Here is a 20,928-nt window from a genome sequence, read left to right on the forward strand (position 1 = left end):
GAAACAGCCTGATCCCTTCCTAGCTTGGAGTGGCTGGCAGCCTCTCAGCTGGCCCGGGAAACAGCCAAATCCATACCACAAAGACCACTCCAACGAGTGGCAACAAGGCTCCATGAAGCAGTGGTCCTCCAACCAGGCCTAGAGATCACAAATGGTTTCACTAGCCTTCCATCAGCAGGTTGCTCCAAGGGGGACTGACGAGACAATCCAGCAGCCCACACTCAATCCCAAGGCTACTTATTTTGGAAGCCCAAAGATGGGAATCAGATGCCTTTGATTTAGTCAAACAAGGGACAGCAGGAAGACCCGGAGTCCTGAGTCCATGGACTGGACCGTGAACCGGAATGCAGACTTCATGGACTGGACCATGACATGCAGCCCGTCAGAATGCTGTCCACGGTACATCTATAGAAGTTTTTGAGTGTATTTGTTAACATGCCAAATCTCCTCAAACTCCTAATGAAGTATAGTTTCTGTCTTGCCTTCTTTATAGTTGCATCCATATGTTGGGACCAGGTTAGATCCTCAGAGATCTTGACACTGAGGAACTTGAAGCTGCTCCCTCTCTCCACTTCTGATCCCTCTATGAGGATTGGTATGTGTTCCTTCATCTTACTCTTCCTGAAGTCCACAATCAGCTCTTTCGTCTTACTGACGTTGAGTGCCAGGTTGTTGCTGCGACACCACTCCACTAGTTGGCATATCTCACTCCTGTACGCCCTCCTGTCACCATCTGAGATTCTACCAGCAATGACTGTATCATCAGAAAATTTATAGATGGTATTTGAGCTATGCATAGCCACACAGTCATGGGTATAGAGAGAGTAGAGCAGTGGGCTAAGCACACATCGCTGAGGTGCACCAGTGTTGATTGTCAGCGAGGAGGATATGTTATCACCAATCCACACTGATTGTGGTATTCCAGTTAGGAAGTTGAGGATGCAGTTGCAGAGGAGGGTACAGGGGCCCAGGTTCTGTAACCTCTTGATCAGGATTGTGGGAATGATGTGTTAAATACCGAGCTATAGTCGATGAACAGCATCTTGACATAGGTGTTTGTATTGTCCAGGTGGTTTAAAGACGTGTGAAGAGCCATTGAGATTGCGTCTGCCGTTGACCTATTGTGGCGATAGGCAAACTGCAGTGGGTCCAGGTCCTTGCTGAGGCAGGAGTTCAGTCCAGTCATGACCAACTTCTCAAAGCATTTCATCACTGTCGATGTGAGTGCTACCAGGCGATAGTCATTAAGTTAGCTCACATTTTTCTTCTTAGGCACTGGTATAATTGTTGTCTATTTGAAGCAGGTGGGAACTTCTGACCGTAGCAGTGACAGGTTGAAAATGTCCTTGGATATTCCCACCACTTGGTTGGCACAAGTTTTCAGAACCTCACCAGGTACTCTATTGATATTACCACAATCTGACCATTACAGCTCCATGCAGTAAGAAAGAAAAATTTTAAACGTTTAAGACACAAGAGTAATGAACTTATAAAAGTAAAGACAGAAATCTCATTTACCTGCAGGTGCACTGAGAGTGAATTGATACCGTACTTGCAGACACAGCGGCAAAATATTTTGACTTATCCTGGAACGTCCCAAGGACCTTGGCAGAACTGCTTGCTATAAAACCACGAAGATCTGATCAAATCCCGGGAATCTGAGCCAATTGGCACTCAGCATTCAAAGTCACTTAAATCACATTTCTGAAGTTTGGGCTGAATAACAACTGAACTTCTTCACCATGTCTGCATGCTTTTATGCATTGAGTTGCTGCCACATGATTGGCTGATTAGATATTTCCATTAATGTGTTGGCACGTGGCCAAGTGGTTCCCCTTAAACATTTCACCTTTCACCCTTAAGCCTTGACCTCTAGTTGAAGTCCCACTCAACCTCAGTGGAAAAAGCCTGCTTGCATTTACCCCAGCAATACCCTTTGTAATTGATTTGTATCAAATCTGTCCTCAATCTTCTACATTCCAGGGGTGCTCTGGTTTCCTCCCATATTGCAAGGACGAAGAGTTAGTGAGTTGTGGGCACGCATGTCCCTACCTTAGAACTACCTAGGCTTTACCCATAGCCCTCTATATTTCTAAGCTCCATGTAGCCATCCAGGAGTCTCTTAAAAGACCCCATCGTTTCCGCTGCCGGCAGCCCATCCCACGCACTCACCACTCTGCATAAATAACTTACCCCTGACATCTCCTCTGTACCTACTTCCAAGCACCTTAAAACTATGCCCTCTCATGCTAGCCATTTCAGCCCCGGGGATAAAGAAAACTTTTAAAATCTCTCTCCTGAAAAAGGATCTTGGCCCAAAATGATTGATTGACCCGAGTTCCTCCAGTGTTTTGTGTGTGTTAAATCTCCCTTAGCTGCTTTTATTAATGAAGCTGATATCAATAAGTTTAGCCTCAGTCTTTCTCAGCGTAATAAGGTTTTTAATAAAAATGTTAATACAGCACAGTAGCGTAGCATAACGCTTTACTGCACCAGTGCTCAAGGTTCATTTCCCACCATTGGCTGTAAGGAGAATGTACATTTTCCCTGTGACTGCGTGGATTTCCTCCGGATGCTCTGCTTTCCTCTCGCATTCCAAAGACGTACTGGTTCGGGTTACTGAGTTGTGGACACGCTATGTTGGCGCCAGAAGCGTGGCGACACTTGTGGGCTGCTCCCAGTGCATCCTCGGACTGTGTTGGTTGTTGACGAGCTGCTGCATTTCACTGGACGTTTCAATGTACATGTGCTAAACAAAGGTAGACTTATTACGAGCACAGTTTCCCACACATTTACTCACGAGCAAATACAATGACAGGGATAAGAGAAACAACATGGCTCCAGGCCCTGAACTGCGCGGAGGAGCAGGCCAAAAGAGTTTCAGAATTACAGAAAAAGTGATAGTAACATAATATATCCATGAGAATGAAATAACAGACTGTTACTTGATTTACACTGGCTGAGAGTGTTACAGCTACACAGCCCTATGCCAGTGACACAGCTGTAATCAATAAGAGCATGTTAAGTTTTCAAATATCGGAAAGGAAGTGGCACTAATACAACAAGCATAATCCTTTCCCACTATTCTCCATCAAGTTCAGCGTCCACACGCTCCACGTTCAGTCACTGAATGACGACTCGCTGCCAGAACTGTCTCCTTCATCCTCCTTAACTCCATCTGGGACTAAGGCATTTGGGGTCCTGTAGAAAAGGCGAGACATATACAGAACCATTAGAGCGCTCAAACCTCATGCATCATAAGTAGCGCTAACCTGAGACTTGAGATATTAATGTTTGAAGGATATTTCATTTTAAATAGAAATTTGGTTTACAGCAATTTAATAAATACAAAGGAATCTGCAGATGCTGAAAATGCAGAGCAACACACACAAAATGCTGGAAGAACTCAACAGGTCAGGGAGAATCTAGAGAGAGGAATAAACTGGACTTCATGAGTCCTGATGAAATGTCTCAACCCAAAATGTTGACTATCTATTCCCCTCTGTAGATGCTGCCTGAGCTGCTGAGTTCCTCCAGTATTTTGTGTGGGTGTTACTCTGTATTTCCAGCATCTTTGATCATAGCAGTTTGTGGATTGGACTCATTTTTAAAGGACTCTGCAGTTCATGTTAGGACATACATGGTAAATGGCAGGGCATTGAAGAATGCAGTAGAACAGAGGGATCTAGGAATAATAGTGCATAGTTCCTTGAAGGTGGAATCTCATGTGGATAGGGTGGTGAAGAAAGCTTTTGGTATGCTGGCCTTTATAAATCAGAGCATTGAGTGTAGGAGTTGGGATGTAATGTTGAAATTGTACAAGGCATTGGTGAGGCCAAATTTGGAGTATTGTGTACAGTTCTGGTCACCAAATTAGAGGAAAGATGTCAACAAAATTGAGAGTACAGAGCAGATTTACTAGAATGTTACCTGGGTTTCATCACCTAAGTTACAGAGAAAGGTTGAACAAGTTGGGTCTTTATTCTTTGGAGTGTAGAAGGCTGAGGGGGGACTTGATAGAGGTATTTAAAATTATGAGGGGGATAGACAGAGTTGACATGGATAGGCTTTTTCCATTGAGAGTGGGGGAGATTCAAACAAGAGGACATGAGTTGAGAGTTAGGGGGCAAAAGTTTAGGGGTAACATGAGGGGGAACTTCTTTACTCAGAGAGTGGTAGCTGTTTGGAAACGAGCTTCCAGCAGAAGTGGTAGAGGCAGGTTCGATATTGTCATTTAAAGTAAAATTGGAAAGCTATATGGACAGGAAAGGAATAGAGGGTTATAGGCTGAGTGCAGGTCGGTGGGACTAGGTGAGAGTAAGCATTCGGCATGGACTAGAAGGGCCGAGATGGCCTGTTTCTGTGCTGTAATTGTTATATGGTTATATGTGTTTCTGGTTACACCTTTTTTATTGCCATGCGCGGTTTTGATCGGGGCACTTCGACAGGTACTGGTGCTGCAGCCTGTGGTCACTGAACGACATAGCTCTAAACTGAACTGAACTACACTGAACATTCCTAGACTGCTTCAAGGACTCTGAGGTTTGATATTTAATATCAAAATGTGCGTTTTGGTGCCAGACTCCCTCACTTTTGGAAACCCCTCCACGTCAAGGACTCACCGAGTACCTCCACTAGTTTAGTTTCTATGTTTGAGCATCAATGTTTCAGTGACTGGGTGAGAATCTCTAATGAATCATTGAGAAAGGCACTTTGCAACCGAAGAGAAAGCTGGCAAAAGAAGAAAATGTCAGCTGAGACAGGACAGACTTCAGCTCCACCCCAACCACATAAAGCCCAATTTCCCGGTGGCCAACCATTTTAATTCCTATCTCCATTCCCATTCTGACATGTTGGTCCATGGCCTCCTTCCTCTTGTGCCACGACGAGGCCACTTGCAATACCTCATATTTTGTCTAGGCAGCCTCCAACTGATGGCATGAACATCGATTTCTCCTTCCGGTAATCTTTTCCCCTTCACCCTTCTATTTCCCACTCGGACCTTTTACCTCTTATCCTGACCTGCCTATCACCTCCCCAGTGACCCTCCTCCTTCCCTTTCTCCTATGGTCCACTCTCTTCTCCTATCAGATTCCATCTTCTCCAGTCCTTTACCTTGCTTCATTTATCACCACTTACCTCCTCCTCCTGCCCCCCACTCTTATTCTGACATCTTCCCTTCCAATCTTGATGAAGGGACTCGGCCTGAGATATCAACTTGTTTATTCATTTCCACAGATGCTGCCTGACTTGCTGAGTTCCTCCAGCATTTTGTGTGTGTTGCTCTGGATTTCCAGCATCTGCAGAATTTCATGTCAGAGAATGCAGATGCTGGAATCTGGAGCAACACACAATGGAAGAACTCAGTGGGTTGAGTAGTGTTGATGGGAGGAAAGAAACTTACCGAGGTTTTGGAACTTGTAAAGAACTCAGAACAGAATCCACAAGAGTCCACTAGGGGGAACCATTTGTCCATTCACCACACACAGGAAACTAGAATGATGCAGCACACACAACCCAAAGCTGCCAGCTCCAGTTCCTTTGCATACTAGTTAGTCTGTACTTTGCCCAGTCTTCTAAATATTTCCTTTGTTTTTATCTAAATTAACTTTGAATGTTTTTAAATAGACCTGTTCTTGAGGGAGGTGGTACAGGGGGCTCCACAACCTACAGACTCACTTTCAAGGAGTCTACAACTTGTGCTCTCGGCATTTATTGCTTAATTATTTATTATTATTTTCCTTTTTTCTTGTATTTGCAGTTTGTCTTTTACACATTCATTGTTTCTCCGCCTCTGAAAAGTTCAAGTAAATATATTATCAAAATACATGTACGTCACCATATAAAATTCTGAGATGCATTTTCTTGTAGACATACTGAATAAGTCCATAATAGAATAATAACCATAATAGAATCAATGAAAGACTGCACCAACTTGGACATCCTCCAACCAGACTGTAGAAGACAACAAATAGCAAGCACAAAAAGAAATAATAATAATCATAAATAAGCACTAAATATGGAGAACATGTCCTGACGAAGGGTCTCGGCCTGAAACGTCGACTGTGCCTCTTCCTATAGATGCTGCTTGGCCTGCTGCGTTCACCGGCAACTTTGATGTATGTGATGAAGAATCCCTGAATGAGAGTCCATTGGATGTAGGAACATTTCATTGATGGGGCAAGTGAAGTTGAGTGATGTTACCCTCTTTAGTTCAAGGGCCTCATGGTTGAGGGTAATAACTGCTCCCAAACCTGGTAGTGTGGATCCTGAGGGTCCTGTACCTTCTTCCCGATGGCAGCAATGAGAAGAGAGCATGTTCTACATGCTGGGGGGGGGGGGGGGTCACTGTTTCCTGTGACACCATTTCAAGTAGATGTGCTCCATTGGTGGAAAGGCTTTACCTATGATGGATTGGGTTATCTCCACTAGTTTTTGTAGGATTTTCTATTCAAGAGCATTGCTGTTTCCATACCAGGCTGTGATGCAGCCAGTCAATATGCTCTCCACTACACATCCACAGAAGTTAGTCAAAGTTTTTGAAGCCATGCCAAATCTCCACAAAATCACAAGGAAGTAGAGGGGCTGCCGTGCTTTCTTTCTAATTGCACTTACATGCTGGGCCCAGGACAGATTCTCCAAAATAATAACACTGATAATGTACTTCGATAATAAATTTACTTTGAACTTTTAGCAAGCTCCTACAGACATAACACACACACACACACACACAAAATGCTGGAGGAACTCAGCATCTACAGAAATGAATAAACAGTCAACATTTTGGGCCAAGGTGCTCCTTGTAACCAGCTGCATTGTGGTGTGCTGTACCACAATTCTAACACACAGTAATGTAAGGATCTGTCTGTGAGAATTGGTGGACGGGTGGGAGGGAGGGTGGGAAAGTAGCTTGTTTTGATGTTGTTGTTCTCCTGAACATTGTGAGAACGCTATGTTGGTACTGGAATGTATGGCCACACTTGCAGGCTGCCCTCAGCACATCCTTAGGTTTAGAACGCACTGGATTCTGAGATGGGTTGAGGGCTGCCCACCAGTATTCACTTGGAGGAAGATGACCTGGATTGTGTTCATCTGTGGCTGCACTAGTGTGTGATGAGAAACTGCTGCAGGCTTGTCCTTGCAGAAATATAGCTCCAGGATAACATCCATTCGACAGGCCACGACGCTCAGGGGCTTGGGCTAGGTTATTTTGGTAGCTATGTTTTTCTACCATAATTCGATGTGCTATCTGTGCCTTGTGCTGTGTGTGACTGTTGGTTCTGTGTTTTGTACCTTGGCCCCGGAGGAACACTGTTTCACTTGGCTGTATTCATGGGTATGGTTCAATGACAAGTAAACAAGTGTGAGGGTGTGTTGGTTGTTAATGCCAATGCCACATTTCACTGTGAAGCAGTAGGCCAGGAGTTAAATACGGCAGCAGACCCAGCTCTCCAAAGGAACAGAAGCAGAAGACAAAGTACTGTACGAGTACCGCACTGTGTGCACTGGAAACTGGCAACGCCTCTTTCCATCATCTTGTACCCTGATCTAAGAAAGACTAACCGAGCACAAATACTCAGAATCAGGTTTATTATCACTGACATACATTGTGAAATTTGTTGTTTTGCAGCAGCAGGACTGCGCAATAGGCCTTTAAACTAAATAGTAGGGGGGGTGGGTTCAACAGATGGGAGAAATATGGATAAGTAAAATTGGATAAAGATTAAAGAATAAGCAAAAGATAAAAAGGGGAAAAGTAAGAGTGGAGTAAAGAAAAGTCTTTTTTCTTTTTCAATCTTTTTATTAGTTTCATAAAACTAACAGAAACATAACAGAACATAACATCACTTTTCATAACAGAAAAGTCAACAGCAAATGAGAAAAAGATTATAAGATTTTGAAAGCACAATGAGGGTCAGGGCACTTTATCTGAATGCCTATTGTTTTTAAAATAAGGTCAGTGAACTTGTGGCACAGATCCGTACAAAGGGATATGATTTAGTGGCCATTACAGAAATGTGGCTGCAGGGTGGAGAGGATTGGGAATTAAATATCCAAGGATATCAAGTAATATGGAAGGATAGGTACGCAGGTAAGGAAGGTGGGGTAGCGCTCTTAATTAAAGATGAGATCAGAACGACAGTGAGAGACAATACAAGATCTAAGGAGCAGAATATTGAATCCATCTGGGTAGAAATTAGGAATAGTAAAGGGGAAAAAAAAATCACTGGTGGGAGTTGTCTGTCAGCCACTGATTAATAACATTACAGTGGCACAGGCAATAAACAGAAATATCTGAGGCATGTAAGAGTGGAACAACAGTTATCGTGGGGGACTAACTTGCACATAGATTGGGTGAATCAAGTTGGGCAAGGCAGTCCTGAGGAGGACTTCATAGAAAGCATGGTTTTTTTAAACAGCATGTTACTGAACCTACAAGGAAATGTGCCACCTTAGATCTGGTCCTGTGCAATGAGACAGGTAAAATTAGTGATCTTGTAGTTAGGGATCCTCTTGGAAAGAGTGATCACAGTATGATTGAGTTTCTCATACAAATGGAGGGTGCAATAGTTCAATTGAAAACCAGTGTATATCTAAACAATGGAGACTACAATGAGATGAGGGAGGATTTGGCTAGTGTAGACTGGGAACAGGCTATATGGTGAGATGGCTGAGGAAAAGTGGAAGATTTTCAAAGAGATTTTTCATGGTGCTCAACAAAAATATATTCCAGTTAAAAGCAAGGACAGTAAGGGTGGGGGAGAGTCAGCCTTGGATAACTAAGGAAATAAAAGAAGGCATCAAACTAAAAGCTCATGCAAACAAAGTCACCAAGACTAGTGTGAAACTGGAAGATTGGAAAAACTTTAAAAAGCAACAAAGAACCACTAAGCAAGCAATAAAGAAAGGGAAGATAGGATATGAAAATAAACTAGCACAAATATAAAAACGGATAGTAAAAGTTTTTATAATTATATAAAGTGGAAAAGGGTGCCTAAAATGAATGTAGGTCCCTTGGAGGATGAGAAGGTGTAATTGATATTGCGTAATGGGGAAATAGCAGAGGCTTTGGAAGACTATTTTGTGTCTGTCTTTACGATGGAGGACACATCTAACATGCCAAAGAGAGATGTTATGGATGCAATGGGAGTTGAGGATCTCAATACAATAGCTGTCACTAAAGAGGTAGTGTTGAACAAGCTTGTGGGCCTGAAGATAGGCAAGTCCCTGGTCCTGACAGAATGCATTCCAGGGTAATGAAAGAAATGGCAGAGGTTATAGTAGAGGCTTTAGTGATAATTTATCAAGATTCTCTGGAACCTGGGCAGGTCCTGGTGGATTGGAAGACGGCAAATGTCATGCCACTGTTCAAAAAAAGGACGTAGGGAAAAGGCAGGTAACTATAGGGCCAGTTAGTTTAACATCTGTAGTTGGGAAAATGCTTGAAGCTATCATTAAAGAAGAAATAGTGAGGCATCTAGAAAGAAATAGATCCATCAGGCAGATGCAGCAAATGCAAGTCCTGTTTGACAAACTTGTGTTTGTAGGTTCTTATGTAATACATTAAATAAGTATATGTTACAATAAGTAGCGCCTCCAGCTAGAGGGCCCTAAATTCAAACTAAGCTATACGAGTGAGACGTTATTACAGCGTGGGGCGCAGGAGTTCCATTCTGACATCATCTGTAAGGAGTATGTACATCCTCCCCGTCGAATGCGTTGGTTTCCTCTGGGAGCTCCGCTTTCCTCGCAGTCGAAAGACGTACTGTATAGTAGGATAATTGGTCATTGTAAATTGTCCTGTGACTAAGTCAGGGTTAAATCGGGGATTCCTGGGCAGCGAGGCTCAAAAGACCATAAGGATTTATTCCATGATGTATATCTAAATAGAACTTGTTCTGTGGCAGCAGGAGAGTTCAAGACATTAAAATTACTACAACTTACAATTAAAATAAATAGCATCCCAAGCTGGAGGACCTCAAATTTAAACTAACCCATAAGGATGAGACAGCTGAGACACACATAACTACTTAGTAGCCACAAAATACTAAGAAAAATATCTAGCAGTAGTTAATAAAAACTCACTCCAATAGATCTGGGTTGAGTCCTTCAGAAATCATCTTGTTCCTTATCGCCATTACAGGAACACCCTGAAAAAGAGAATACGAAGTCCTCAGTTACCATAAGACATAGGAGCAGAAGTTGGCCATTTCGTCCATTGAGTATGCTCCGGCATTCCATCTTGGTTGATTTATTATCTCTCTTCACCCCCATTCTCCTGCCTTCTCCCTGTAATCTTTGACACCCTTACTAATCAAGAACCTATCAACCTCCACTTCAAATATACTCAATGACTTTGCTTCCACAGCTGTCTATAGCAATGAATTCCATGATTTACCACCCTCTGGCAGAAAAAAATCTTCATCGTGCTGAATTTCTTAGAGGCTGGAGATGAATATCAACAGGAAATTAAAAATTCTAATTGTCAAGAATGCAAATCCTCAAATTTTGAAATAGTAACTCTCTCTCCTGCTAATCTATAGAGGGTGGGGATTAAAAAAACGCACATCAGTTCTTCACTTTTATTATATTATTTGGTTTGTACTATTTTTAAACTATTTAATATATATATATATATATATACTTACTGTAATTGATTTACTATTCTTTCCATATTATCATGTATTGCATTGTACTACAGCTGCTAAGTTAATAAATTTCACGACACACACCGGTGATAATGTGATTCTGATTCAACAAGGCTTTTTGATGCACCTTACAAGCCTCAGATCTCCACCACCACAAGGCCAGGTGGTGTGTGGAAACTGCTCCGTCTGAAGGTAACCCTCAAAGTCCCACACCACGCACAATTGGAAGTATGGGATTGTCCCTTGATGCCCAGTGCTTTTTTATTTTTAAGTAAACACAGGGTGGTGTGGCTGGAACTCGTTGCCAGGGCAGATAGAGGAAGCAGACACAGAAGCGTTTAAAAGGCATTTCTACAGGTATGTGTACAGGCACGGATAAGAGCAATCAACCATAAAAGAGCAAAGCCCCTTCAGCCCTCAAAGTTGTGCCGACCCTTTAAATCATTCCAAGATGAATTTAACCCTTCCCTCCCATAGCACTTCATTTTTTTCTTTCATCCATGTGCCACTGTAAGAGTCTCTTAATTGTCCCTGATGTACATGCCTCAACCACCAATGACCACGTGTAGGTAAATGGTCAGCACAGACATGAATGGCCGAGGGTTCCTGCCATCATTGCTGGATGTAAACTACTTGCACTCTTCCCGAACACTTCACCACACTATACATCAATGCTTCACCAAGCAGCACAGTTTTCAAGTTTTGGATGGGTAGTAAATGCATTGATTTCTCCATCTTTTGGTAATTTCTCCTCCCTCCACCTTCTCTCTTTTCCAATCCCCATTCTGGTTCCCTCTCACCCCTTCTCCACATCTGTCCATCACTTCCCTCTCATTCCTCTTCTTCCCTTTCTACCATGTTCCACTGTCCTGTTCTATCATTTTCTTCTCCCTTTAGCTCTTTACTGCTTCCAATCACCTCCCATCTTTTTACTTCACCCCCCCCATACCATCTACCTTCCCCCGTCACTTGGTCTCACCTATCACCTGCCAGCTTGTACTCCTTCCTTTTCCCATACTTTTCATTACTGGCTTCTCCCCACTTCCTGATGAAGAGTCTCGACTTGAAATGTCGTTTCGTTTATTCCCCTCCATAGATGATGCCTGATTTGCTGAGTTCCTCCAGCATTCTGTGTAAGGTACAAAGGGAAAAGGGCTGCGGTTTAGGGGTGGGTGTTTGAGATAACCAAGAGTCAATGAGAAAGGAAATAGTGGAGCTGAACAAGTAGGCACTTTTGGAGGGGTGGAGGGTATGGGGCCAGCTGGGTTTTAAAATGCAGAGGGCAAATTAGTGGGTTGGGAATACAGGGGTAAAAGGAGTCTGTCACACTGGGGTGAGAGAGGCAGAGGGTATGGGAGGCTGTATTGAAAGCAGGAAGGTGTTTGAGTAGTGAATATGGAGAGGACAGGTTAGAGGCAGAAGCCACGGACTGGGTTGAGGCTAGAGTTACAGCAACTGTCTGTGGCAATTTAAATAAGAAATTGTATGCCTTTGAAAACTTTTACAATCTCGATAGACCCATGTACTTTATGAGCTTCCAGCACAGTAGTATAAACATCATAACAACCTGGGCACTTCAAGCTCTGTCAATAGGCACCAGGATAGGATGGTAATCAAAGTTTACTTATTATTTTGAAGATTTTTAAAAATTAGCTTAATATGTCACATGTACATTGACTCTGTGAAATGTGCCTGTGTTGTCAACAACCAACACAGTAAACCCGCACATCTTTGGAATACGGGAGGGAACCCACGCGGTCACAGGGAGAATGTACGAACTCTTCACAGACAGTGTCAGGAATTAAATCCTGAATTTACAGCTACTGTGATGTTGGGCAAGGGATAACTGCTGCTCGGCACATCAGCAGAACTTTGTCCTTCAAACAATGCACAGATTGTTTCACAATCATGTCGGCTGACAGGAGCTCTAATCAATCTCTCACCTGACAAAAGGTCAGTGCTCCCTTCGTGCTACACATATAGGATTGAGAAGGGTTGTAAAAACACACAAACCCCTCAACTGGGGAGGAAGGGTATATAACAGACACACAAAATGCTGGAGGAAATAGCAAGTCAGGCAGCATCAACATTCTGAACCGAAACCCCTCATCAGGGTACGTAATGACTGGGCCACAGCTGACATCCTACGACAGAGTCATGACAGAGAAACAGAAATTCACACACCACTTGCACCATCTTCAGGTATCGTGCGTATCGAGGGTCTTTCGCTACAGTAATAGCATTTTCTGTCGGTGAATCTGCTTTAACTTGAGCTGAAGATTCCACATTTTTTTGGACCTGGAAGATAAATACAACTGCAATTAAAGATGTAACAAATGCATTAAATTCTTAAATATTTGATGCTCAGGTTCAAATCTATTAGGGATCCCAATGCAAAACAGAGATAATAATGAGTCAAATCATCTCATAATAAGAAATCCCACATTCAAGGGGGAAATTATACCAGGGGAGGATTTAATAATTTTGTAACAAGTATACCTTAGGGTCATCTCACACCAACTTTTAGATGTGGTCCTTGAGCCTGGTGGTACATCGAGTGTTTACCGAGCTCTGGGTAAACACACTCTGTGCACATGCACATTTACACACACAAACATTGCCTCGTCATTCTGCTGCTGTCCTTGCGTTGAGTGTGCACACTTCAGCGTCTCCCCCCAGTATATTCTTATAACCGGTTTGGCTTTATGGAGCCTTCCCCGCCATACACTTTGGAACATTCCATTTCTTTAGCAATGGGGATGTGTACATGTTGTTTGTAAACTATTTAAGATAGATATTTCTGTTTATTTTGTAAAATGATTCTAACTACATTGTGGGGTGCATCATATTCTGATTTATGTGCTGTCTTAAGTTAACTTTGTGGATCATTAAGGATGGTATGTCCTGGTGCCTAAAGAAACAGGGCGGATCGCTCTTAGAGACAGAGACACAGCTGCAAGTAGTTCACACTGGAGAAAATAGTATGAAGCTATTGTTGTGCTTTCTGGTGGATAGTTTTTTGTAAATATTGACAGTTTTCCTTTCGCTAATTTCAGTGATTTTTGTAAGATTGATTTTTGATGCACCTAATAAACACCCTTGCACTAAAGTGCTAAGCAACTCCAGGCATCTTTCTTTTGCAGTAACATACATGCTTTCAGGCTTTGTATCTTCTGCCTGACAGGAGCAAGAAGAATGTCCAGGATGGCCAGGATCTCTAAGCCAGCGCTTTACCAAGAGGTGTAGACGAAGTTACACTGGCAAGGATACAGCCGTTGTAAAATGCGCCCAATTTATTCCACTCAACCTCCCTCTCTCTCCAGCCAAAGGAAGTAATCCTTTGTAAGAATTTTCTGGAATTCCCTTCCAAGATTTTCTTTTGCATCTTCTTCCATCCCTCTTTCCGATTAAGATAGTCTAAATCAGAATTGGATGTCAAGTCCAAGATATCGTTGGTCATGAGGTGTCGAGGGTTAGGGGTAATAGGCTAGAAAATGGAGTCAAGGTTGGAATAATCAGAATCAGGTTCAACATCACTGGAGTACGTTATGAAATTCATTGTTGCTTGTCCAATCAGCCAGCAGCTAGTTATTTAAATATTTACAGATACAACATGAAATAAGCCCTTCTAGCTCTTTGAGCCACGCCACCAGCTCCAGCCTAATCACAGGACAATTTACAATGACCAATTAATCTACTACATAACCATATAACAATTACAGCATGGAATCAGGCCATCTCGGCCCTTCTAGTCCGTGCCGAACTCTTACTCTCACCCAGTCTCACCGGCCTGCACTCAGCCCATAACCCTCCATTCCTTTCCTGTCCATATAGCTGTCTAATTTTACTTTAAATGACAATATCGAACCTGCCTCAACCACTTCTGCTGGAAGCTCATTCCACACAGCTACCACTCTCTGAGTAAAGAAGTTCCCCCTCATGTTACCCCTAAACTTTTGCCCTTTAACTCTCAACTCATGTCCTCTTGTTTGAACCTCCCCCACTCTCAATGGAAAAAGCCTATCCACGTCAACTCTATCTATCCCTCTCATAATTTTTAAATACCTCTATCAAGTCCCCCCCTCAACCTTCTATGCTCCAAAGAATAAAGACCCAACTTGTTCAACCTTTCTCTGTAACTTAGGAGATAAAACCCAGGTAACACTCTAGTAAATCTTCTCTGTACTCTCTCAAATTTGTTGACATCTTTCCTATAATTCGGTGACCAGAACTGTACACAATACTCCAAATACATCAAATAACTATACGTCTTTGGACTGTGGGAGGAAACCGGAGCACCTGAAGGGAAGGCACACATTCCACGGGGACAACATACAAACTTCTTACAGAGGACGCGGGAATTGAACGCTGAACTCCAACACTCCAAGCTGTAATAGCATTGCACTAACCGCTACGTTACGGTGGCACCCACAAATCTGAATGGTCTGTATTTCCTCTGAACTTTTATGGTCAGCGTGCTCCTTCATTTTATCCAAAGTATGGTCAATATTTTACCTCTGTTGAACTCCGCCATGGATGGTCCTGGACCCAGCCGCAAAGGGAAGGTTGGGCATGGGGTTAGTAACCCCGTTCCATAAAAAAACAGCGCTACAGAAGCTCCAAAGTCCTCATTCCTAGGAGAGGAAGGATCTTCAAAAATGGGCTACACTGGCGTCAACTTGAAAGACTGGTCCAGGACAGAGGACTCTGGTGAGCTGCTGTTGGTGGCCTATGATCTAGTAAGGATCATGAGTTTTTAGTTCCAAGTGCTTCTGCCACACTTTGTCACCCTGCAACCTTATCCTTCAATCTCTTTGAATTGTGGAGGACAGCATGTGTATAAATGTCTCTCTCCAGCAGACTTCATCATGATCATCATGACTCCAGTATTTGCGCTATTTTTTAATTGTACATATGATTTTTTTTGTGTTCTATCGCTGAGCAGTAGTGAACCATCTGATTGGCCTGTCAGAGTTCTCCTTGGGAATTAGTTGACTTGATCAGCATTTCTGACCTGGCTATTGTTCACGATTGCATTTAATAAAAAGTAAGTAAGTTACCTCCATTGGGGATGGCTGCTGTTGGTCAGAAGGTGGGCCGTTTGAAACATGCTGACTCTGGCTCGTCGCCTCTACTGTGACATTTTCCAGGCCAGGTATTGACGAAAGCTGCAGTACGTAAACACACAAGTTACAGTAAAACTCCTACTACCCTCACTAGCACCAAAGACACCTTCAAAAGGCAATGACTCAAAAGGGTGACATCCATCATCAAGGACCCCCATCACCCAGGACATGCCCTCTTCTCATTGCTACCATCAGGGAGTTAGTACAGGAGCCTGAAGACACACACTCAACGTTTCAGGAACAGCTCCTTCCTCTCCACCATCAGAATTCTGAATGGACAATGAACCCATGAACGCTACCTCACTAATTTTTCTGTTCTATTTTTGCACTATTTATTTAATTGTTTTTATACATATTTCTTATTGTAAGTTATAGAATTTTTATGTATTGCAATGTATGCTGCAACAAAACAAATTTCACAACATGTGCCAGTGATATTAAACCTGATTACTCAGCACAGTTCAGCATCCTATTGATTTCCAGCTGTAACCTCTGACAGCCCTCCACACTATCCACAAAACCCCCAACCTTTGTGTCATCAGCCAACTTACTAACCCACCCTTCCACTTCCTCATCCAGGTCATTTATAAAAATCATAAAGAGGAGGGGTCCCAGAACAGATCCCTGCGGAACACCACTGGTCACCGTCCTCCATGCAGAATATGAACCTTCTACAACCACCCTTTGCCTCTGTGGGCAAGCCAATTCTGGATCCATAAAGCAATGTCTCCTTGGATCCCAAGCCACCTTACTTTCTGACTGAGCTTCGCATGAGGAACTTTATCAAATGCCTTACTGAATATACAAATATATAGTCTATGTGTATAAGCTAATTTTATGTATATACAACCATTCAGCAGTTACTTGTACATTGTGTTTTATAAGATTGCTTTTACATTTATATTTACAGTGATCCGTAAGCTGCATTGGATCTGGAGTAACAATCATTTGTTCTCCTTTACACTCGTACTGAAAATGACAATAAAAATCTTGAATTTTGAAATGATTTACAATTACCTATGCATCTACCGAGATTCACCCCGGCCAGAGTCAGCCTCAACTCACCTTTGCCTCCAAAATATTAAGTGTAGTTTCAATCTGCTGAATCCGATGGGAAAGTGTAGCCAGTTTCTGAAAAGGAGAGGAAAGAAATTTGTGTATCAAGAAACTGGGATACATTCACAGGATATAGGAGGTTTCCTTTACATGTTCAAAGACGGACCAGTATTGATTAACAGCTCGTTAAATGCAGGATTAATAATGATCTCCTAAATCAGAGGGAGTAATGAAGTCAGATGAAGGGTCTCAGCTCGAAACATCAACTGTCTATTCCCGTCCATAGATGCTGCCTGACCTGCTGAGTTCCTCCAGCATTTTGTGTGTCACTTACCACCTTTGTCAAATTAGGAACTTCATAAAGAAACAGAACAGAACCGAATCACAACTCGTATCAATTTTTATCGATGCATCACAGAAAGCATACTATCCAAGTCCATCAAGGCTCGGTATGGTAACTGCTCTGCACATTACGTCAAGCAAATGCAGACCACAGGAACCACCCTCCCCTCCAAGAACTCTGTCTACACTTCTTGCAGCCACAGTAAAGCAGCCAGTATAATCAAATATCCCACCCACCCCAGCCATTCTCTCTTTTCCCATTGATCAAAATTCAAAGTAAATATATTATCAGAGTACATTAATGCCACCATATACAACCCTGAGATTCATTTTCTTGCAGGCATTAACAGTAAATAGAAAGAAACAAAAGCAGATACAAAAGCCTGAAAGCCATGTACCACTAGGCTGAAAGACAGCTTCTGTTCCACTGTGATCAGATTCTTAAATGGATATTGTGTTGTACGATAAAATGGACCCACAATCAACCTTAAGATCATCCACTTATTTACCTGCACTTCGCTTTCTTTTGGGAGCTGTTACATTTTATTCAGCATTCTGTTAACATTTTACCTTTGTCCAGCTCTCTGCACTGTATAATGATCTGATCCGTATGAACTGTTTGCAAGACAAGCTTTTCACTGTATCTCAGTACATGTGACATTAATAAACCAATATCAAAAAAACCCAGTACTAATATGTTGTGCTGAACTAATTAAACTGGTAACTTAGCCCAGAAAATGTGCATTCTCCACCTCTATAAGGGCCTTTTAAAAGCCTCCATTGTATTTGGCTCCAGCACCAATGGCGACAGCACATTCTAGGTACGTAATACTCTGTATGTAAAAATCTGCCCCAAACATCCCCTTTGAACTCAACTTCAACGCAAGCCCTCTGGTATTAGATATTTCAACTGCAGGGAAAAATACGGGGTATCTACTCTCATCTATGCCTCTGATAATCTTACAGACCTCTATCAGATCTCTCAACCTCCGCGGCTCCAAAGAAAACAACCCAAGTTTGTCTAACCTCTTGTTATAGCCTATGCCCTCTAATCCAGGTTAGTCTCTTGTCATCTGCACCTTTTCCAAAGCCTCAACATCTTTCTTGTAATGAGGCAGACAAAACTGAATCCAATACTCCAGATGTGGAACATCTAAGAGTTTTATAAGAAGAAACATAACTTCCCAAGCCTTGAACGCAGTGCCTCAACAATAAAGTTTAACATATCATATGCCTTCTTGACCATCGTATCAACCTGCGTACCGTTGTCAGGGAGCTATTGTCTTGGACACCAAGATCCCTCTTCTCATCTACACTGTTCAGTCTTGCCCTTAACAGTGTACTGCCTCCTTGCATTTGACCAAAGTGCAACAGCTCACATTTGGCCAGGTTAAACTGCAGACGCCATTCCTCTGTCCATATCTGTAACTGATCTATATCCCATTGGTAGACTTCTACACTACCCACAACACTACCAATCTTTAATCTTTGCATTGTCTGGAAACTTACTCACCCATCCATCTACATTTTCATCCGGGTCATTTAAATACATCATAAACAGAAGTCCTTTAAAAATCTCTGTGGAATACCACGATTGACAGACTTCCAGCTAGAATAAGCCCATCAGGCACAACCCTCTCTCCTATGGGCAAGCCAATTCTGAATCCAAATGGCCAATTCACCATAGATCCCAGGGATCTTAATCTTCTGGATGAGCCTCCCATGAGGGACTTTGTTAAACGCCTTACTAAATCCATGTAGACAACATCCACAGCTCTACCCTCATCAATCACCCTTATCACCGCATCAAAAATCTCCATCAAGTTAGTAAGACACAACTTGCCGTACAAAGCCATGCTGCCTCTGCCCAATTAGAGCATGGTTTTCCAAATGCTCCAGTAACTTCCCTCCCACTCACATGAGACTCACTGGTCTAAGGTTTCCAGAATTATCCCAACTTCCTTCTCGAAGAACATTAGGTACTCACAGCTAAAAGAATAAAGTATGATATGAATAAACCATGTAGTGCAGACTATGTAAGTTATAAACAAGGTCAGAAAAACTGGAAGTTATCCGTAACGAGAACAGCTCTCTGAAGCAAAGGAGGAAGAGTTTGTTACCTCTTCGCAAACGGTTGAGAAACGATTCAGGAACTGAACAGTGTGGGCAATGAATTGGTTCAGAAATGCCACAGTTCTCTTCTGCTGAATAGCTGGGACCTGCAATGAAGGATCCACCGATTTAATCAAACATCCTACCCAGCACAGCATTCTTGCGTTTGATTTACTATGGGATGTCAAGTGAGGCGGGACGGGGGTAGGGACGGTGACGGCCCGGCGGTGCCCCAGCCCCAGCGCCAGCGCCCCGGTCGATAACGCTCCCTCACCCGGGTCAGGTCGATCCCGGAGCCGACCAGCGGCAGCCCATCCGCGTCCATTCTCCCCACCGGAAGCGGCGCCGCGCGTGATGGCAACGGCCGCCTGGTAACCCGGAAGTGACCTCGGCCCGATCGCCTGACCCCGCCCCATTTCACCGACTGGCCGCAATAAGTAACAGTCAGATGTGAACAATGATAGTGACAGATGTGTGAGGGTGAACAATGATAGTGACAGATCTGTGAGGGTGAACGATAGTGACAAATCTGTGAGGGTGAACAATGACAGTGACAGATCTGTGAGGGTGAACGATAGTGACAAATCTGTGAGGGTGAACAATTATAGTGACAAATCTGTGAGGGTGAACGATAGTGACAAATCTGAGGGTGAACAATGACAGTGACAGATCTGTGAGGGTGAACGATAGTGACAAATGAGTGAGGGTGCACAATGATAGTGACAAATCTGTGAGGGTGAACGATAGTGACAAATCTGTGAGGGTGAACAATTATAGTGACAAATCGGTGAGGGTGAACGATAGTGACAAATCTGAGGGTGAACAATGACAGTGACAAATCTGTGAGGGTGAGCGATAGTAGTTTCAAATCTGTGATAGTGCGCAGTGATGACACATCTGTGAGAGCGAGAATCGTCAGAATTTCGGTGGTATGAATGATGTGATGCTCCTGGACTAGCCGTTTGCTATCGATGTGCACTAGATGAAGATGACAATAACAATACATAAATAGTGACGGCGGAGAATGATTGTGAGCTGTAATTGTGGAAGTGAGCAATGTACACAATTATCAGTGATGTACGACCTGTGATAGCGTACAGTAGCAGTGAACAAGTTTTAGTGAGCCATTATAGATCTTAGTACAGGCCCTTCGGCCCATAATGTTATGCCAACCCTTCTCTCCCTCATCCATGTGCCTATCTAAGAGTCTCTTAAATACCCCTAATGTATCTGCCTCTACCACCACCCGGAAGCACATTCCATACACTATTTAACTATTTAATTATTTATGGTTTTATCACTATTTATTATTTATGGTGCAACTGTAACGAAAACCAATTTCCTCCGGGATCAATAAAGTATGACTATGCAGACATCCCACCTCTCCCGGTAGTTCCACGAGTCTCCTGCATATTGACAATGGCTCCCTCATGCCCGCAAATTATATACAATATCCCAGAAATCGATATTTTTGAGAGTGAGCGAGAGAGCGCGAGAGCGAGAGAGAGAGAGAGAGAGAGAGAGAGAGCAAGACAGACAGAGAGTGCGCCATGGCAGAGTGTTCCAAAAAAAGAGAATATAAAACGTATGTCACCCCAGACTACACTAAAGTGTACCCCTGCCTAATAGGGGTCAAAATAATG

The 20,928-nt window shown here is 42.9% G+C and overlaps 1 protein-coding gene across 1 annotated transcript; it reads right to left on the reverse strand.

Moving 5' to 3' along the window:
• Positions 1–2,426: 2,426 nt before the first annotated feature.
• washc3 (WASH complex subunit 3) lies at positions 2,427–19,649 on the reverse strand. The gene is made up of 7 exons (XM_063057646.1): positions 19,560–19,649; positions 19,294–19,392; positions 16,841–16,906; positions 15,710–15,817; positions 12,834–12,947; positions 10,087–10,151; positions 2,427–3,201 (listed from the first exon to the last, which is right to left on the reverse strand). Exons 1-7 carry the CDS (start codon positions 19,608–19,610, stop codon positions 3,120–3,122), a joined length of 585 nt encoding a protein of 194 aa, XP_062913716.1. The 5' UTR covers positions 19,611–19,649; the 3' UTR covers positions 2,427–3,119.
• Between the last annotated feature and the right edge of the window lie 1,279 nt (positions 19,650–20,928).

This window comes from Mobula hypostoma, chromosome 9 (genome assembly GCF_963921235.1).
Source record: "Mobula hypostoma chromosome 9, sMobHyp1.1, whole genome shotgun sequence".
NCBI lineage: Eukaryota > Metazoa > Chordata > Chondrichthyes > Myliobatiformes > Myliobatidae > Mobula > Mobula hypostoma.

Excerpts from the sequence above, each read along its gene's own strand:
- washc3 (XM_063057646.1), bottom strand. The coding sequence starts at position 19,610 with ATGGACGCGGATGGGCTGCCGCTGGTCGGCTCCGGGATCGACCTGACC. Across the intron at positions 15,818-16,840 it reads TTAATATTTTGGAGGCAAAG|CTTTCGTCAATACCTGGCCT; the intron begins GTGAGTTGAGGC and ends TACGTACTGCAG. Across the intron at positions 3,202-10,086 it reads CTCAACCCAGATCTATTGGA|GACCCCAAATGCCTTAGTCC; the intron begins GTGAGTTTTTAT and ends CCTTTTCTACAG.